Source organism: Theropithecus gelada, chromosome 8 (genome assembly GCF_003255815.1).
Source record: "Theropithecus gelada isolate Dixy chromosome 8, Tgel_1.0, whole genome shotgun sequence".
Classification (NCBI taxonomy): Eukaryota; Metazoa; Chordata; class Mammalia; order Primates; family Cercopithecidae; genus Theropithecus; species Theropithecus gelada.
The window spans coordinates 136,982,658-137,003,759 of NC_037676.1; the positions used below are offsets into that span (position 1 = coordinate 136,982,658).

Genomic DNA, 21,102 nt, shown 5'->3' on the forward strand with positions numbered 1-21,102 from the left:
AAATGAATAACCATAATTGCACTGAAATAGGAGACGATCAACCCAAGTAACTTTGGAAGCTGCTGTTTACACCAGATGCCTCAGGCTAAAGAGAAGAAGAGCTCTAATTAAATACTGAACTCTAGGTAGCAGGCTTCTTTTTCACAAAGACATGGTTTCCTGATTCTGAAACTATTTTTGGTATAGTCCAGGACTGAGTAAATAAGTAACTATACTATGGATACTGAGATCCAGATTTTTCTTTGTCAGAGAAGGGAGTTATCATGGAAAGGGGAGAGGACAGAATACACTGTGTTGTTGAATTGCAACTGGAAAAATCCATGTGAACTCAATGATTTTTAAGAGGGAAATAGAGATTGTGTAGGTGTGTACTGAGTTTAGATATATGTATGTCTCATATATGTACAGACATCCCTCTGTTTCCTAGCTGTGTTTCTGAGAGGGCACAGAGGCAATGACACCCAGCTCACCTAGTTCCCAGACCTCCGATTCTAAATGCCACTCTCCACTAAAAGAAACCAGGCCTCCTTGTAGAAACAGCTGATTCCAGAGCTGGAACAGGGAAAGCACAAAATGAGCCCAGAATATCTTGTACCAGAAAGCAAGGAAGTCCTCACAAAAGCGGAGGCATGCTGAAGGAACACAAAGGCCCACTTTAACACAACTGGCCAAATATGGGGGAATCTGAGCATCAAATTAAACAATGAGAAAAGATTACAGACCACTGACTAAAATAAGCATTCCCGAATCTACGCAAATATAAATCAAGGAAAAGAGAACATTCTTGCTTACACAGACAACTCGTAAAAAAAAAAAAAAAAAAAAAAAATGGTAACAATGTGAGGTACGGCTATGTGAATTAGCTGATTGTGATAATCATTTCACAATGTATGCCTGCATCAAAGCGTCACATTGTATACCTTACATACATACAATTTTTGTTAATTATACCTCAATAAAACAGGGGGGAGGGGGGTGGGGAGAAGACAACTAGTAAGTGCGGAAGAAATGACAGAATTAGACACCGATCATGTAGCAGCCATCCTGATGCTAACCAACTCTGGCAAGAATCATCAATGGGTGCTGAAACTACTGAATGAAGAAAGTCTTTGGAGTGAGGAGTAGCAGGATAAATACACGGTCTCAAAGAGCTCACCACAAGGCATTTCATTACAAAGGGGAAATACAGTAACTTTACAGTGAAGCAACCTGACCTCCTCAAACGTGTGGCATCACCAGTAATGGGAAAAATCATGATCACATGCCTCCTGCTATGGTGTGCTGAGAACGCAGCATTATTTCTGCGTAATTCCTGCCCAGAAATGCAGAATTTAAATCTGCTCACGAGGAAGCATTACATAAAGCCAAAGGGAGGTAGAGTCTACAAAATAACTGGCCCATACTCCACAAAAATATCAATGTCGTGGAATACAAGGCCAGAGGCAGCGCTCCAGATTCAGAGAGTGAAGAGACGTGACCCTGGAATGCGGCACGCGGCTGGGGTGTCCTTCCACCATAAAGGGTGTGGCTGGGACAATCAGTGGAATCTCAAGAGGAGCGCTGCACTGATGCTGTTTCTCATTTTGATAACTGAAACGTGGTTATGTGGGAGGACGTCCTTGTGTTTAGGAAGTAAACACCGAAGATACTTAGGGATAGGCAAAGGGGCATCAGCTCTGCAACTTTATCCCAAACGGCTGAAAGAGAGGACAAAGCAATATAGTAAAATACTAACATTCAGGAGACTGAGTGAAGGGCATATGAAAAGTTTTTGTACTACTCTCTCCATTTTTCTGTAAGTATAAATTTTGTCATAATAACAGGTTAAATGAGAACAAACCCTACATCCAACATGCCTTCAGTATTTGAGCGTCTCAAGGAGAGGTCAACACAGAACAGGCTCCATTTAGACATCCTCCTGGTTCATTCGCCTCTCCTTCCCATCACTGGGTCTTCCCTGCCTTTCTAAAGGCTCCAGAAACTCCAGATCCATGTGCTTTTACTTGCAGAAACTTCAGCTCTAGTGTGCTCCTGTGCCCCCTCCCCACCGGAATCCTCAAATCAAGTTGGCTCAAAGAATAAAAGGTGTCCGTGTAACCAAAGCCTTTCTCCCTAGAAGACATTCGGAGTATTAAATAGAAAAAGCAATCAAATCTATTAGTGTAGTTATCACTATAACTACAGTTCCCTAAACCTTGCCTCATTATATATCTAAGGTCTTCATTTTTTAAAGTTGGAAAATTAGTTCTCAAAAGACTAACTGAAAAAAAAAACAAGAAAATGAAGTCACCTGGGAAAGGGAGGATTCTCATGCCCACAGCAGGACGGTCGTGCTGCAAACTGACGGGTCTCAGGGCTTCAGGGGAGGCAGCCAGGCAGGGAGAACCTAGGAGAAGGCAGTGTCCAGAGGAGGACGAACCAACCATGGCCCAGGCAGCAGCGGAGGAGCTCACTCCAGGCCCAGTGCAAGGGGGTTGCGTCCACATCCTCCCGGGGAGGCACTTCGGCCAAGAAGGCCCTTGCGGACGCTCTGAGAAGTGAGAAGCCTCGGCTCTGCTTCCAGTAGGGCCCCTGGCCACCCTCTTGAGCAAATCCCATACCCCTTTCCCTCTCCATCTTTGTCTCTGAAAGGCAAGAGCCACTCCACAGCTGCCAGGCCCAGGTCCTCCGTCCGTAACTAACCATGCGCCGCCCCCAGGCCCAGCCATCTCCAACCAAGGAGGCGCCACCCTCCAGGCCCGGTCATCTTAACCAAGGTGGCGCCAGCCCCCAAGCCTGGGCCATCTCTAACAAAGGCAGCACCGCTCCCCTAGGCCCTGCCTGCCTCTCTAACCAAGAAGGCACCACCGCCCCCCAGGCCCAGGAGCATCTCTAACCAGGGAGGTACTGCCCCCAGGTCCTGCCCGCATCTCTAACCAAAGTGGCGCCACTCCCCTAGGTCTGGGCCATTGCTAACAAAGGCGGCACTGCCCCCCACTCAGGCCCAGGCAGCATCTCTAACCAAAGAGGTGCTGCCCCCAGGCCCTGCCCGCATCTCTAACCAAGATGGCGCCACCCCCTAGGCCTTGGCCATCTCTAACTAAGGCGGCATCAACCCCCAGGCCCTGCCTGCGTCTCTAATCAAGGAGGCGCTGCCCCCAGGCCCTGCCCGCATCTCTAACCAAGGAGGAGCCCATCCGCAGGCCCAAGTCCCATCTCTAAGGAGGTGCCACCCCCCAGAAGCCCAAGTCTCTAACCAAGGAGGCGCCACCCCCAGGCTCTGCCTGCGTCTCTCACTAAGGAGGCACTGCCCCCAGGCCCTGTCTGCGTCCGCATCTCTAACCAAAGAGGCACCACCCTTAGACCCTGGCCCCATCTCTAACCAAGGTGGTACCACCCCCAGGCCCTGGCCCCCTCTCTAACCAAGGAGGTGGCACCCCCAGGCCCTGGCCCCATCTCTAACCAAGGAGGTGCCACCCCCAGGCCCAGGCCATCTCTAACCAAGGAGGTGGCACCCCCAGGCCCTGGCCCCATCTCTAACCAAGGAGGTGCCACCCCCAGGCCCGGGCCATCTCTAACCAAGGAGGCCCCCCAGGCCCAGGCCGCATCTCTAGCCAACCAAGTCAGCCCGTGAGTCCTGGGCCACCCTACAGAGCAGCACGGCATTCCTGCCAGGAATTGCTACAGGCGACCAGGAGTGGAGAACAGCCCAAACACCTCTCAAGCCACCGAAGAATTAACAGGAAAGTTCAGAGTGGAAACTCGCATCGGGAGAATTACCTAGTAAACCTCCACCGAGGGCAGAGTAGAAGGGATGCTGGGCGCCTCCGCCGCTTCCCACGGAGCATGCAGAGGTGAAGACACTCCCTCTCCATCTACACCCTTCCTTCCCAGACTCCCGCACTCTCCTAGGAAGACCCACCACCCTAGTTATCCCCGGCAGGCGCCACCCACCCGCGCTTCTCTCCAATACGCGGCTACAGCTCTGCCCAGGTGGGACAGGGCAGCCTGCCGCCACAGAAGGCTCCGATTGGCCCAGAATGAGCACATGACACCATCCACAGACCAACCAGCACCCTGAGGGGGTGTGGCCTGAGGCTGGTAGCCGTCCCTGCCCAGCAGGGGGCCCTCCTAGGTCTTGGGAACCCGCTCCAGTCTCAGGAGGCTGCAGGCGAGAAGCGCCCGGCGTCTAGAAAAACTTGGACTGTACATATCTCTCTCAGGCATATTAAAGGTTTCTGAGCTGCCCTGTCAGGAAACTCATCCAACAATTTTTTTTTTTTTTGGAGACGAGTGTCGCTCTGTCGCCCAGGCTGGAGTGCAGTGACTCGATCTCGGCTCACTACAACCTCCACCCGCCAGGTTCAAGCGGTTCTCCCACCTCAGCCTCCAGAGTAGCTGGGATTACAGGTGCCCGCCGCCACACCTAGCTAATTTTTTTGGTTTGCTTTTGGTTTGGTTTTGTTTCGAGACGGAATCTGGCTCCGTTGGTCTCGCTGCGTCACTCAGGCTGGAGTGCCGCGGCACGATCTCGGCTTACTGCAACCTCCGCCTCCCTGGCTCAAGCAATTCTTCGCCTCAGCCTCCAGAGTACCTGGGATTACAGGCACCCGCCACCATGCCCAGCTAATTTTTGTATGTTTAGTAGAGACGGGAGTTTCACTATCTTGGCCAGGCTGGTACTGAACTCCTGACCTTGTGATCCACCCGTCACTGTCGCCCAAAGTGCTGAGATTACAGGCGCGAGCCACAGCGCCCGGCCTTTTTTTGTATTTTTAGTAGAGAAGGGGTTTCACCGGCCGGGCGCGGTGGCTCACGCCTGTAATCTCAGCACTTTGGGAGGCCGAGGTGGGCAGATCACGAGGCCAGGAGATCCAGACCATCCTGGCTAACACGATGAAACCTCGTCTCTACTAAAAGTACAAAAAAATAGCCGGGCGAGGTGGCGGGCGCCTGTAGTCCCAGCTACTCCGGAGGCTGAGGCAGTAGAATGGCGTAAACCCGGGAGGCGGGGCTTGCAGTGAACCGAGATCCCGCTGCTGCACTCCAGCCTGGGCGACAGAGCGAGATTCCATCTCAAAAAACTAAAAACTTTTAAAAAAAAGGAAGGGGTTTCACCATGTTGGCCAGGCTGATCTCAAATTCCTGGCCCCAAGTGATCCGCCTGCCTCTGCCTCCAAAAGCGCTGGAATTACAGGCGTGAGCCACCACACTCAGCCAGTACAACAATATTTAACACGCCCAGTGCTGAGCAACAGACTCCCATGTCACCTAGTCCCTCCTACCTGCTCAGACTGCACACAGAGAAAACTCCAAAAGCCCTGGGATAAGGGAGCCACCAGGGCCGGTCAGGAACACGCAGAAGGATGACCCGACCAAGGCCAGGCGCAGTGGCTCACACCTGTAATCCTAACACTTTGGGAGGCCGAGGTGGGTGGATTACCTGAGGTCAGGAGTTTGAGACCAGCCTGGCCAACACGGCAAAACTCTGTCTCTATTAAACATACGAAAAAAAAAAAAATTAGCCGGGCATGGTGGCAGATGCCTGGAGTCCCAGCTACTCCAGAGGCTGAGGCAAGAGACTCACTTGAACCCGGGAGGTGGAGCCCAATAAGCTGAGATCACGCCACTTCACTCCAGCCTGGGTGAAGGAGCAAGACTCCATCTCGAAAAAAAATAAATAAATAAAAATAAAAAGAATGACCCAAATAATAGCAGGAGAAGGAGGCAAGGGAAGGTGGAAGAGATAGACAGCGTGCCCAGGAGAGGCAGCAGGAGAACCTGACAGTGCAGGACAGCCAACTATTTGGACACTCCAGTAGACTTGCTAAGGAATTCTGAACTAAAATAATAAGAGCAATAATAAAGAATGCCCTGATCAAATCTATGTTCCTTGCATCCAAGAATTCCAAACACCATGCCCCACCCAAATCGCTCATGCCCTGAGCCCCTCTTCCCTGGGACATTCTGGTAGAAGCATCAGAAGGTCAGGTGAACCGTCAAAGCCACTGTGTGCCAAAGAGGAACTCTCCTCCCACTCAACAGAACCAGCCTCCTGGATACCCCCAGGGATCCAGGGCACAGCACCCTTCTGGCCACCCAGCCACCCTCTCACCTTTGACTCCTCCCCCGGAAGGGCACCAAGAAACACTCACCAAATCCCATCAATGTTCCTGTCTACCTACTGTCTAGCCATCAGTTCCCATCACCAAAACTCATCTCCCAATTCAAGCCCTTCTGTGGGCATTTCTTACATAGTCTTCCTATTAGAGAGCAAAGACCAAAAAAAATTAAAAAGGAAAAGTACAGAATGTTTTTCTTGATTACTTTGTCTTCTAAAAATTTACAGCAGGAGAAAGAGAAGAAGAGGAGAGTGAGATCGACATTAAAAAGGCAGAATCAAAGCCTGGTGTTCCAGGGCACCTCATATTTCTGCAACTGTATCTCCATATTCCCCCATTTCCCTAAAGTCCGGTGATCTTAATCAATGCCCCTCACCCGCTCCCTGCATTGCATAGGGAACTGAGCATAGAGCCAGGGTCCACACCTGAGAGCAGGTCAAACCCACCACAAGGGCAAACAGCAAACTCTGGCAGGAAAGGGTTAATGACCCCCAAGTATGAAATGCTTCTGTCAATCTCTAAGGAACAGTAAGATCCAAAGAGGGAAAGGAACAGAGACATGAAAGCAATGACAACAGAAGAAATAAAAGGAGCTAACCCATGGCCTGCAGGTGTAAAGACCTGTACTTTGGGACCACACTGACCTGGGTGAGTCTGGCTGCACTCCTAGTGAGGAGTGGACTCTGTGCCATGACTCCAACCTGCTGAACCCATTTCCTAATCTGTATAATGGCAATAACAGCATCTGCCTCCCTGGGTCATTAAATTAAATGAGGTAGGGTGGGAAGTGCTGACAGTCCAGGTGCTCAAGAAATATGATGGAGTCCACTCAGTAGCCTGAGAAGAGCACAGTTTGGTTTGGGATGGAATAGCCCAAAGCTCAAATCCTAGCTGGACCACCTACCAGCATGAGACCAAACCTCTCTGCCCCTCTATTTCTTTGTCTGTAAATCAAAGATAATATCCCAACATCAGAGAACTGCAGTTACGCTGGCAGAGAACAATGGTTGGAAAGCACGTCACACAGCACTGGGACATGGTGGAAGCTGGGAATGCAGATAACCTCTCTGGTGGTTAAGAACGTGAGCGCTGGAGAGTCATGCTGTCGGGATGGACAAGGCACCAGGGCAGGAGCCTCGGCTCAGGCGGAAGGCTGGCACGCACCTGTGGGGAGCTAAGTGGCATGCGGGCAGTGGGGCCAAGGACAGCTGCAAGTCCTGTGCATCATCAGGCAGTGATACTCCCCGACAGACTTTGAAAAGCTGCAAGCTGCCTCTGATGGAGTCTTAGGCACTGAGTTCAACATGGCCTTGCTCAGCAAGAACTCTCAAGATCACCTCAAAAACACTTCCTGAGCAGCAGCCAGTTCAGTGTGTACCTCACCTGACTTGGTTCTTCAGAGAATAAAATCCTCAGATGAAGACATGTTTAGCCACAATTTTGTAGAAATGGAAACTGAGGCTCAAAGAAGTCACAAGAATGATCACATTGTGGGTCTAAAATGCAAAGCTAGGTCTCCGGGACTCCAAAGCCAGTGCTGTTTCCCAGAGCCCATATTTCTGGGGTGGGGGACCCCACAGACACCCAACTCAGCAAGAAGAAAGGCCAAGGAGAGGAGAGAAAGGCAGGCTAGATGGACAGGGAGTTGACCCTGATGATGGAGGTAGAGACTCAGGACATGGGCAGGGCCTCACAAGCCAGAGGCTACTGGACAGCTCAGCCAGAGTGCTGGCAGCTCCAGCAGGAGAGCCGGCCAGCTGAGCACACTCCCCTCCCACCACCCCAGTGCTCGGCAGCTCAGACCTGACCCCTGTACAAAGAATGCACGAGGACCTGGAGGTTCACTGTCAGACTCTGGGCTGCAACTGCCATGCCTCCACAGAGCTCTGGCCAGTCCAGGGGGAGGCAGAGGCTGCATACCTTGTCGGGCTCCCTCATGCTTTCCTGCCTTGCCCCCTGCTGTGCCTCCTTGGCCTGGTCAATCTGCTCAAACATCATCCTGTGGCTTTCCTGAGCCCCTCGCCCAGCCCAGGCAGAACTGACTGGCAGTGACCACATCACTGATCCCCCTACTGTACCTTGTACAAGCTTCTAGCACTGTCCAAGGGACCCTTGTGCAAGTGAATAAGTTTAAATCGAGAGACAGGGTTATGTCGCCGTCGCCATCGCCACAGTCAAGACTCAGACCAGTCCCAGGCACCCACCAAGCTCCCAGTGCCTCTTCAGTCAGTGCCCTCACCCCCCACCCCCATGTAAATGTGTGTTTATGGTAAATACACATAAAATTTACCATCTTAACTATTTTTAGGTATACGGTTCAGTGGCATTAGATACATTCACACTGGTGTGCAACCATCTCGACCGTCCATCACCAGAACTTTTTCATCTTACAAAACCAAAACTCTATGTCCATTAAACACTAACTCCAGATGCCTCTTCCCCCAGCTCCTGGCAACCACCATCCTACATTCTGTCTCTTTGAATTTAACTACTCTAGGAACCTCATGTAAGGGTAATAATTTGGTAATTGTCTTTTTGTGACTATCTTATTTTGCTGTGCACAGTGGCCTCAAGGTTCATCATGTGGTAGCCTATGTCAGGCTTCCATCCTTTTTAAGGCTGAATAATGCTCTATTCTATGTATACACTACATTTTGCTTAGCCTTTCATCCCTTGGTTTGTTTCCACATTTTAGCTATTATGAATAACGCTGTTATGAACATGGGTATACAAATACCTCTTTGAGACTCTGCTTTCAATTTTCAGAAATATATTCCAAGAAGTGAAATTGCTGAATCACATGGTAATTCTATCCTTCATTTCTTGAGAAATTTCCATACTGTTTTCCACAGCAGCTGCACTGTTCTACGTTCTAACAAACAGTGAACAAAGGTTCTAATTTCTCCCATCCTCAAAGTATGTTGTCTTTTGTGTCTGGCTTCTTTAACACGCCCTTGAGATTGGTTCAGGTTGCTGCCCGCATCACTTTTTCATACTTTTTCATTGCCAAGTAGTATTCCTTTGTATGGATATATCACAATTTGTTTATCTTTGCACCAACTGTTGAGCATTTGGGCTGGTTCCAGTCTGGGGCTTGCTATGCTTTCAATGTTCCCTCCAAAAATGCCTGTTGAAACTTAACCCCCAATGTGGCAGTGTTGAGAGGTGGGGCCTTTAAGAGGTGATTGGACCATGATGGCTCTGCTCTCATGAATGAATTAAAGAGTTAATAGAATAATGGGTTATCATGAGAATAGAACTGGTGGCTTTAAAAGAAGAGGAAGAGAGTCCTGATCATAGTACATTAACAAACTCAGCCCCTTGCCATTGATACCCTGTGCCACCTTGGGACTCTTCAGAGAGTACCCACCCAGCAAGAAGGCCCTCACCAGATGCAGCCTTCTCAGCCTCCAGAACTATAAGAACTATAAGAAATAAATTCCTTTCCTTATACATTACCCAACTTCAAGTATTCTGTTATAAGCAACAGAAATCAGACTAAGACAGGGTTATTAGAAATAAAGCTGCTATGAACATGTGTATACCTGTCTTCAGACAGACATACGTTTCATTTTTCTTGGAATAGGATTGCTACCTTTTATGTTAAGTTGATATGGTCTGGCTGTATTTCCACCCAAATTTCATCTTAAATTGTAGCTCCCATAATTCCCACATGTTGTGGGAGGAATCCAGTGGGAGATAATTGAATCGTGGAGGCCGTTTCCCCCATAGTGTTCTCGTGGTAGTGAACAAGTCTCATGAGACCTGATGGTTCAGGTCTTGGAACCATCTCTCTTTCACTTGGTTCTCATTCTCTCTTGCCTGCCCCCAAGTAAAACATGCCTTTCGCCTTCTGCCTTGATTAGAAGGCCTCCACAGCCATGTGGAACTGTGAGTCCACTAAACCTCTTTCTCTTGATAAATTACTCAGTCTCGGGTATGTCTTTATCAGCAGCATGAAAGCAGACTAATACATAAGTGTACCCTCAACATTGTAAGAAGGCAGCAAACTATCTTCCAAAGTAGCTGTACCATTTTGCATTCCTACCAATGATGTATCAAAGTTCCAGCTGCTTCACATCCTTATCAGCACTTGGGATTCTTTTCAATTTTCACCATTCCAGTGGGTAGGTAGTAGTGTCTCATTGTGATTTTAATTTGCATTTCCCTAGGAACTAATGATGTTGATCATCTTTTCATATGTTTATTGATCATTTTTATACATTATTCTGTTAAAGAATCTTTCAAACCTTTTGCTCATTTTAATTAGTTTTGTCTGCCTTGCAGACTGTGAGTTCCTTCAGAACAGGTCTCAAGGCCCCCTCGATGCCTAACTCCTGGGAGAACCATTCCCATAGAGGATATGTGAGTAGTGCCGTGGAGCCACCTACCAGCTGGTGCCTCAGCCACTGCACGCAGCCCAGATAGGGCCTCACACACAGCAGGCACTTCAGAGATATTTATGACCACATCAGCAAGCACAGATGGCCAGTAGCACAGGGACAGATTGAGTGGAGCTGGACAGCCACAGGGACCAGCCTGAGCTTCTGTATCCTCACTTGCAAAGCAGAGATAATAGGCCCACCTTGCAGAGCTTTTGTGAAGAATAAACTAAAGAATGGGTGTGAAGCACCCAACTGAGCAGGTCTACAGAAATGATAGTTATTATGATCAGGCCCTATCTTATTCCCCTGCAACTGCATGATGAGGGATTGGATCCAAATGTTCAGGGAAAGAAGGTGAAGACTGACAGAGGGAGAATGGAAGGGGAAGAGAGGAGAGGGAAAGAAGGAAAAGACGGATGGTGGAAAAGAGTAAAGTCCCCTGCCATATGCCAGGTATGTTCCCAATCCTCCTGTATGAAAACTCTACGAGCACGCTACCTAGTAGGTCTGTGGGGACCATTTTCATATAATATATAATATAGGAGGCAATGGTGGCTCAAGATACTTGCCAAGGCCCCAGGGATGTTAGACAGCAGGACCAGGACTTCCACCCAGTTCTGCTTCCCCTCAGGGCCCCTTTTCCCTGCATTACCTAAGCCTGGTTCCCTGTGGGGCTCTCTCCCCGAGGAAGGGTCTTCACAAGGTGCTTCCTGGAACCGGGCTAGCCCTGAACAAGTCCCTTGCACCAACTCAGAAACAAAACCAGGCAGAATTCAAAAGATGCTTCTCTACCACCACAGGAGGAAACTGAAGATTACAGACCCAGGGCTGCACATAGGAAGCCTGCAGAGTTTTCATGTCCCTAATCCTGTTATATTCACCATTCCCCTTTCCCTAGAAACAAACACAGATGGAATGCCTGCAGGTCCCTAAGGTAAAAGCCAATCCCTCACCAGTCCCAGGGGCTTTCTCTCTGAACTACTTCTCTAAATCTGTCCCTCCTCATCCCTACATCTGGGATTGCACTAGGACAGCACCTAATGAAACTCTCCTGCCTGTATTTTTGTCCCTCCAAAAAGTGTTCTCTTGCTTATTATTTATACTTCAAAAATTACTATAAAGCTGTAGTAATCAAAGTAGTGTGGTACTGATAAAGAATAAACAAATAGAGCAGTGGAACAGACCAGAACGTTCAGGAGTGAACTGACACATAATTTTCAAGAAAAGAGTCAAACTAATTCAATGGAGGAAGAAAAGGTTCTTCTAACAAACGAGGCTAGAAAAACTGGGTATCCACATGCAGGAAAAAAAACATTCTCCATCCCTACTTCATACCATACACAAACTTATTAGAGACAGATAGTAGACCTAATAAAAGCAAGAAATATAAACCTTAAAAAAAAAAATTTAGGAGACTTTCTTTGTGACCTTAAAGTAGGAAAACATTTCTTAAGAGAAGATACAAAAAGCACCTCCTATAAATGTAAAAATAATGGCAAACAAAACTCCAATAAAATTACAAACTTCCGTTCATCAAAAGATAAGAGACAAATAAGTGAGCAGAAATTGGGAGAAAATGTTCACAACATACACACGCACACACACACACATATATATACAACAAAAGACAAACATCTAGAATATATAAAGAACTCTTACATTCCAGCAACAAAAAGACAATAAATCCTATTTATGTATTTGCTTGCCTATTTGTTTATTTTTAGAGAAACTGTTTCACTGAGGCCCAGGCTAGAGTGCAGTGGCATGTTCACAGCTCACTGAAGCCTTGAACTCCTGGGCTCAAGCGATCCTCCCACCTCAGCCTCCTGATAAGCTGGGACCAAAGGCATCCACCACCGTGCCCAGCTTTTTTTGTGTGTAGAGGTGGGGTCTCACTATGTTGCCAAGGATGATCTTGAACTCCTGGCCTCAAGCAATCCTCCCACCTCAGACTTCCAAAATGCTGAGATTGAAGGCATGAGCCACCACACCCAGTCCCCAATTTATTAAACTAGGCCAAAGACTTGAATAGACATTTCTCTAAAGATGACACAAATGGCCAATAAGCACAAGAAAAAATGTTCAACATCATTGGTCATCAGGCAAATGCAAATTAAGGGAGATACCACTGCACGTCCTCTAGAGAAGACAAAATAAAAGACTGACAATACCAAATGCTGGTAAGGACAGAGAGCAAGCAGAATTCTCTGACAGAATTCTCTGATGGGAATGTAAACTGATACAAACGACTCTGGAAAGCTATTTGGAAGTTTCTTAAAAAGTTAAAACATCACTATAACCCAGAAATTCCACTCCTATGTACTTATTAACCCAGAAGAAATGAAAATAAATATCCACAAAAAGGCTTGTACAGGAACATTCACTGCAGCTTTATTCCCCATAACGAAAAACTGGAAATAGACTGTGGCTATATTCACGCAACAGAAAGAAACAAACTACTGAATCTCAGAAGTTCTATGCTGAATAAAGGAAACCAGACACAAAAGAATTATATGATGTTCTACAGAAGAAGAAATTCATCTATGGTGACATCAAGACTAGTGATTGTGGCCAGGCACGGTGGCTCACGCCTGTAATCCCCAGCACTTTGGGAGACCGAGGTGGGCAAATCACTTGAGGTCAGGAGTTCGAGACCAGCCTAGCCAACATGGTAAAACCCCTTCTCTACTAAAAATACAGAAATTACCCAGGTGTAGCAGTATTCCCCTGTAATCCCAGCTACTCAGGAGGCTGAGACAGGAGAATTGCTGGAACCCAGGAGGCGGAGGTTGCAGTGAGCCGAGATCACGCCATTGCCCTCCACCCTGGGCAACAAGAGCAAGACTCCATCTCAGAAACAAACAAACAAACAAAAAGACTAGTGGTTGCTTGGGGTGAGGAGCAGGGATGGGACAGTAAGGTGCAAGAGAAAACTTTCTGGGCTGATGAAAAAGTTCTGAATATTGTTAGGAGTGTGGGTTATGTGAGTGGTCAAACTCTACACTTTAAGTCTATGCACTTCAGTATATATAGTACACACATACAAAAAAAAAAAAAAAAAAAAAAAACCTGTCTCTTGGCAGCTGCCAGAGATCTTTCTTTCTGAAAGGCCAGTCCGCAAGCCTTGTTATCTTTCTGTCCCTCAAAGTTTCCAAAATAAGGTCCTAACAGCTTCCCACTACTCAAAGGCCCTTCATCACAGACCTCTAGCACCCCATGCCCCTCCCCAAGCTCAGTACTCACCTGGTCACAAAGGGTGGGCCACACCTGTGTCACTGCACCAGCTATCCCTTCTTTCTACAGGGCACCTCTGCTCACCCCACAAGACCCAGTTCAACACATCCCCTCCTTCAGGAAGCCTTCCCACAATCCCTCGGGCTGGGGTAGATGCATCCGCTCTGAAGCCCTCAATACTCAAGGCTTACTTCCATCACAGCACCTAGCCCCATTCCTAAAGGAATCCGTTTTCCACTGCCAGGACTGCATGAAATCCTCAAGAGGGAAGAACATGTCATATTGGACTTTGCATCCCTAGCAAACAGCACAAAGTTTGGCATAAACATCTAGGTAAACTGAAGACCAGCTTGATAGTAAAAAATAATAATAATAATAATAAGCAATAATAATAACCCTAAGGGGCAGAGAAATGGTAGCAACTCCTGAAGAAGAGGCCCACCAGCAGGGACACAAGGAGAATATCTAACACTAAGAAGGAAGCCAGTTAGGGCCCTATAAGGAGCCTTGGGGCTGAATTAAAATGCTCTCCAGAGATACCAGGACACCCTAAAGCTCTCCTGGTCCTTGGCTCCAAGTCCCATGGCTGAGCTGGTCCTCTTTTCCCCCACTGCCCACTATGGGATGCTGCCCCTTTCCTATTCGGACAACCTGCAGTTTCCACTGGCATCCTCTTGAGGCCAGGTCCCTACCCCACCCATTCTGCCTTGATCTGACTGTGCTGAACACAAAGGCACCCGATTCCAGAGTTCCACCTTTTGCAGCTCCATGTATTACATGATTTAAAAGAACTCAAAAGATTTTAAACCCATATACTGAAAGGGATGACTGAACCATGTTCACTGTAGTGCCATTCACGATAGCCAAGTATGGAATCGGCCTCAGTGGCCAACAACACGTGAATGATTTTTTTAATGTGGGACATATACACCATGGAATATTATTCAGCTGTAAAAAAGAAATGTTGTCGTTTGTGACAACATGGATGAAATTGGAGAACACTGTGCCACGTAAAATAAGCCAGCACAGAAGGACAAACACTGCATGTTTTCTCTTACATGTGAACTCTAAAACAGTGGAGCTCAAAGAAGCAGAGAGTAGAATGGTGGGTACTAGAGCCTGAGGGTGCAGGAAAAAATGATGATCAAAGGGTACAAAGCCTCAATTAGACAAGAGGAATAGTTTTTTTCTTTGAGACATATTGCACAGCATGGTGAATACAGTAATAATGTACATTCAAATTCGCTAAGAGTACATTTTAAATGTTTACTTACCACAAAATGATAACTATTTGAGGTGATGGATATGTTAATTCACTTGATTTAATTATTCCACATTATACTCATAAATCATAACATCACATTATACCCCATAAACAAATATAATTTGTCAAGTTACAGTTTTTTTTAGTTTAAAAAAAGAAAATCATGTCACCCAATGTTAAGTCCCTGTTTTTCTATTGATATGCCAAACATTATCTTTATAAGCAAACTCAATTATCTATATATTTTGTGTTCCTTGAAAAAAAAGGAGGCAACGTTAAATCTGTAAGATGTTTAAAATGTCTATTTTGCTTTGCTCTGCTTTTTTTTTCTCTCTCTTTTAAAAAAATTACTCAGCCAGGCACGGTGGCTCACATCTGTAATCCCGGCACTTTGGGAGGCTGAGACAGGCGGATCACCTGAGGTCAGGAGTTGGAAACCAGCCTGACCAACATGGTGAAACCCCATATCTACTAAAAATACAAAATTAGCCGGGCATGGTGGCGCATGCCTTTAATCCCAACTACTTGAGAGGCTGAGGCAGGAGAATCGCTTGAGCCCAGAAGGCAGAGGTTGCAGTGAGCCAAGATCACACCATTGCGCACCAACCTGGGCAAAGAGCGAAACTCCGTGTCAATAAATTAATTTTATTTACGGTAAAAAATGACTTACTAAAAAAAAATTACTCAGTCTGGCACAGTGACTCAAGCCTATAATCCTAGCACTTTGGGAGGCCGAGGTGGGTGGATCTCTTGGGCTGAGTTCAATACCAGCCTGGTCAACCTGATGACACCCCATCTCTACAAAAAAATACAAAAATTAGCCAGGTGTGGTGGTGCACTCCTGTAGTCCCAGCTATTCGGGAGGCTGATGTGGGAGGATGACCTGAGTGTGGGAGGCTCTGCCTTTCCATTCACAAATGCTTTCAAGAAGCGAGTGGATGACAGTGTACTGAGCTGTACACTGGGAAGTCTGGTTCTGGGAAGGGAAGAGACAAATCCCATTTCCTGAATGCCATCAGCAGCCACCTGTGGCAGGATTGTGTCTCCTTTGCCAATGAAGGGACTGGGGTCCCAAGGGCTCTGTGACTTCCCTTAGGTCAGGAATCTGGTGAGAAGCAGATCTCTGGGCCCAGAGCACAGGCTCTTTCCACCCCCTTAAATGTTCCAGCCCTTAAAGTTGATGCCTGTCCTTGAGAAATTGCAAAAACAGTGAAAGTTTAACCGGGTAAACAGCTAAGAAGAGAGGGAAAACTTAACTCTAGACTAAATCTCTTCTACATAATTAAATCAACCCATCTTGGTGCAGAACTTTTCAGAGGCTGTATGCTTGAAACTATCTATAAAAGGAAATGCAATTAAGGAGACTTTTTAATATATCTGATTCCTGACTGCCCTTGCTCTAGGCAAGAGCTTAATTCTACTTAACGATAGCTATCTTTGAAAAGTTATGTAAATTGCAAGGTATGGGGAGACAAGAAACAGGAACCCTTTCACCGGAGGCAAAGGAGAAGCCCACTGAGAAGGGAGCACTGTGGAAACAGGGCTCCAATTCACACAATGACCATCTCAGCTCATTTGCCACCTACAGCTGTGCTCTGTAGACCACATGCAACTCCACCTCGTTATCATTCATGGTACTCCCTTTCCTAAATTAACCAAAACAGGAAACTCTTTTCAGAAATTAGCTGACCATGAGTTGACAGTAACACATTTTAATATATGATCTTTTCTCATTTGGTACAGCTGGAAATTGAAGGCAACATCAACATATGTCCAGGGTTCTTCTTTAAAACTCTTGGGTAAATTCCAGAAGTGGAGAAGTAGACAACTCATTCTCTCTACACAAGCAGCAACGTGGGAGGAGGAAGGTACCAATGGAGAAGATATTTCACGTTTATCAAAATGGAGTCATTCATGTGAAACTCTTAAACAAAATGGAGCCAGAGGATATGAAGGAAGGGCCCTCATGCAAGTATGCCTATGACAGGAAGTATGCCAGGAATTCCTTAGAGCCTGGTGCACCTGTCTCCAATGGACTAATGCCAACTCCTGCAATAAGCCTCCAAAACCAATGGTCTTTGTTTCAAAACCGCTTAGGTGGACTTCCCTTTAGTCTTTAAAAGTTTCCATTTGCCCCAACTTCTTTGGATGTGCCTATGATCCAGCATAGCGCACATATCTAAATTGCAATCCCCTGTTATTCCCAAATAAACTACTGTTTCAGGATCCCATATCCAAAATGCTTGGGACCCGAAGTTATAGAATTCCAGATGTTTTTGATTTTGGAATATTTGCATATACATAGTGAGATAACCTGAGGATGGGACCCAAGTCTAAATATGAAATTTATTTATGTTTGATGAACACCTTATACACACAGTCTGAAGGTAATTTTACAATATTTTTAATTTTGATCATGAAACAAAGTTAGTGTACAATGAACCATCAGAAAGCAAACGTGTCACTATCTCAGCCACGCATATGGGCAATCTGTGGTTGTCTGGCATCGCCACCATTCCTGACTCTGAATTTCTAGGCTACCAATAAGACGATCACTTTCTTATATTTATTTACACATAAGTCCTTACCAGTAAAAAATATGACACACCATTAATACAGTGAAAAACAAGGTGTTCAAGGTACCTAAGCAGCACAGCAGCATCACCAGAACACGTGTGTCAGCTGCTAAACAACAGAATGATAAACAATGGCTGGCTTTAAGTCTGCTGTTCAGCCTACATTTGTTTCTGAATGTTAACAGCATCGTCTTTACAGTTGTGTAACTGTTGTTTTGTTTTGTTTTGTTGAGAAAAAGAGAGATGGAGTTTCACTACACTGCCCAGGCTGGTCTTGAACTCCTGGACTCAATCGACCCTCCCACCTCAGACTCCCAGAGTGCTGGGATTACAGGCGTGAGCTACTGCGCCCGGTTATGCAACTGCATTTCTACTGAGAACCCTCACGAGGTCAGATAGAAAATTTTCCACTGTGGCCTCATGTCAGTGCTCAAAAGTTTCAGACTTTGGAGCATTTCCAATTTCGGATTTTTGGATTAGGGATGCTCAACCTGTATTTGGAGAGTAGGTCTCTCCAGTGCTCATTTTAGGCTACCATAAGATAGCATACCTGAATTAGCTGGGCACCACAGCTCATCAGCGCACCTGTGGTCACAGGTACTTGGGAGGCTGAGGTGGGAGGTTCACTTGAGTTCGGAAAGCAGAGGTTGCGGTGACCGGAGATTGTGCCATCGCACCCCAGCCTGAGTGATAGTGCGAGACTCCGCCTCAAAAGATTAAAAAAATTAAATTTAAAAAAGCACGCCTGATATAGTTCGGGTCTCCTGACCCAATACTCGGCTCTGGGCCCACTCTGTCACTCCAGGACACATTCTCCCACGTCTAGCACCGCAGCAGGTGGAGGCAGGACTATGACTGGCACCGCTCTTTACCCCTGCCTGGCGTGCAGAGGGACTTCTTGCAAAGCTGTTATTTGAAACTAAAGTCAGGAAAGGGGGTTAACCCGCCCCTGGGGGTTAGAGGTAGTGACACGCTACTTCCTTCAGCATGGGGACACACACTACAGATGTTTCAGTAGATGAACTGGTAGGCTCAGAACACACAACTGAAGAGAGGCAGCTGTGCAGGGTAAGTCCCAGTGACACGATGTTTGCATCTCCAAAAGGTCACTTGGGCTCAGCAAAAAAAAAAAAAAAAAAAAAAAAAAAGCCAGACCGATGGGCAGGCATGATCAGCCAGCGCGTTCGTTCTTTCATTCACTAAGTACATACTGAACACTTACATGAGCCAAACCCTATTCTAAGAAGACAGAGGTACAAGTCAGGCGAGCACGCAGGAGTTTGGATTTTAGCCCAAGTTGGAGGAAGTTAATTTTTAAAGCCCCAGTTCTATCGTTTTTTAAATGTGTGATGTTGACCTCTCTGAACTTCTGTTCCTCATAATAAATGACCTACAAATTAGAGTTCTCAAGAGAGCTGAGTAGCAAAACGTGTTAAGTCAGTGCCCAAATGTGGAAGCTTGTAGTAATTACAGGTGAAGAACCCCAAGCTCAAGGTTAAAAGACTTGCACCGGGTGTCAAGTGGAAGATCTGTCAATCTATCAGGTCCAGCCGCCGGCCGGGAAGCCTGCAGGAGGTACTTATTTCGCCGAGGAGGAATCTGAGGCCAGGCAAGAAGGAAGACCCGCCAAGGTCCACTCAGTCAAAGAGCTGGCACCGCCGGGATTCGAACCTCGGGCCCACTGCGTTCCGTCACTGGCGCGCGCCCAGACACCACCCATTGCCGTGGAAACGGCCGGGCGCGTGCTCTTCCACTCGCTCCCTCCTCGCTTTTCATTTTTTTTGCGGCGGGATACCCCAGCGACTGAACGTGAGCCGCAGAACGCAACTACGTTCGCTCTCCTCCCCAGACCCGGATCCCTCCGCGGCCGGCGCGCTGCTTCCCGACTCGACGCTCGAAACGGCTTCCCGCGCGCCGCGCCCCACCCCCACCCAGTCTCACCCCAACCCCCAGCCCGGCTCACCTGCCGCCCGCGTCTCCATGGCAACGCCCCCACGGCGGAGGAAAAAAAAGCCTCGGGCTCTTCCGGGCCCTCTCCCGTGCCGACCGAGGAGGCGGGGCGCCCTGCTGACGCTTCGCTTTTTATTTTTATTTTTTTAAGAAAAGAGCCGGCGAGGTTATGGCGAATCTGCGGCATCCAACATGGCGGATGGAGTCTTCGCCCTCCTCCCCACGGGGCGCAGACGCCTGCGTAGCGGACGTCCGCCTCGGGTGACCCTCCCCCGGCGCCGAGAGCGGCCCGGCAGGGCCGAGCTAACGCGCATGCTCGCAGCCGGAGGCCGTGCTTTTTATCCTGCTCCGCGGAGCCGCTGCGCCTCGTTTTGAGCCACGCCCAGGGAGGGGCCCTCGGGAGGGCCGGAGCAAGGATCTCCGGATTGGGAGTCTGGCGGTCTTGCCCGGCCTTTGCCAGGGCGAACTTAGACCTGCGGCATGTGGAGCTGCTGGGCTGCGCGTGCAAGGAGGGTTCTGGGCACGCTTCATGTCGCAGCGCTACCTCTCACTACCTAATTTGGGGCAGCGAATTAACTTTTCTTGCTCTCAGTTTACTGATGTGTCCATCGGAGTGCTCCCAATCTGCATCCCACTGGAAGCTGCGGCGTTTCCTGAAGCGTGGGGTGCTTTCCTTTGGGCCACCCGGCTGGGTTTTAGGGGCTACAGACCACTGAGCAGCGTAAGATCACACGTGATATGGCGACTTCCTCACGTCTCTTTTTGTCCCGCAACAAGTCTGTGCTGGGTGTGCGCGCCTCCAACACTGGCTCATTCATTTCTCTGCTTGTGGCGCAGCCTTCGGCAGGCAGCTGAGTCTGGTGGAAATTTAATGACTTTGTTTTTGGTTTTGATGTTAAGGTGTTTAGCTCCAACACTGTAGTCTTCGACTCAAATGACATCTTCCAGCCCCTAACCCTCACCCCCAGAAACCCATGTGAAGTAACCCTCCTAAGACACTTCATATTTTCTACGTAACGTCCATTCCTATCTGTCATTGATCTCCCTCCCTTACCTCTGTCCGTCTTGGTCACCCCTTTAGCCTCAGAAGCAAACTCAGCCTGACAGTTATTTCATGAGTAATGAGTTGATGTGGCCCATGTTCTAAGGTCATTTTCTGTTTTATGACAAATGATAACGTTTTTCACACATATAAAGTTTTCTTTTTAAATTGTTTGTTTACATTTTCAAAAATCAGTCAACTTAAAATGGTGTACATGCTGCAGAGACATGCCCCCCCCCCCAAAAAAAAAATGTAAAAGCAGACCTCAAGAGACTGAAGTTTGGGAAACTGATTTGTTTTCATGATTCCCCTGAAATGCTAGTCTTTGCCTGTTCTTCTTTTCCTGGAATAACCCTCTGTGGTTGCTGCTCAACATGAAATTCTCAGGCCATGAGCCCTGAAGCTCACAATTCACGTTCCCACAGCTGTGGTCGCACTGGCCTAGCTCCGTCCCCCATTTTTCTGTTTGCACAACCTCCCTCCTCACTAGACTGAGCTTCCTGAGCAGCCCTTACAGGTCCTTTTCGTTTTGTTTTCCCAGCGCCTGTTG

The 21,102-nt window shown here is 47.6% G+C and overlaps 1 protein-coding gene across 7 annotated transcripts in view; it reads right to left on the minus strand.

The window, feature by feature from the left end:
• Positions 1 to 19,850, minus strand: part of ZFAT (zinc finger and AT-hook domain containing) — a 231,570-nt gene extending 211,720 nt beyond the window's left edge. For 3 of the 7 annotated variants that reach the window (XR_003120881.1, XM_025394842.1, XM_025394841.1), the window contains exon 1: positions 19,524 to 19,729. Coding sequence is in view for 2 of the 7 variants with exons in the window: in XM_025394842.1 (XP_025250627.1) it covers positions 19,524 to 19,542 (19 nt within the window). In the remaining 5 variants the exon portion in view is untranslated. Of the gene's footprint in view, positions 1 to 3,759; positions 3,888 to 19,523 lie in introns of those variants that run through there. The other 4 variants (XM_025394843.1, XM_025394839.1, XM_025394837.1 and 1 more) reach the window with 3 other exon arrangements.
• Between the last annotated feature and the right edge of the window lie 1,252 nt (positions 19,851 to 21,102).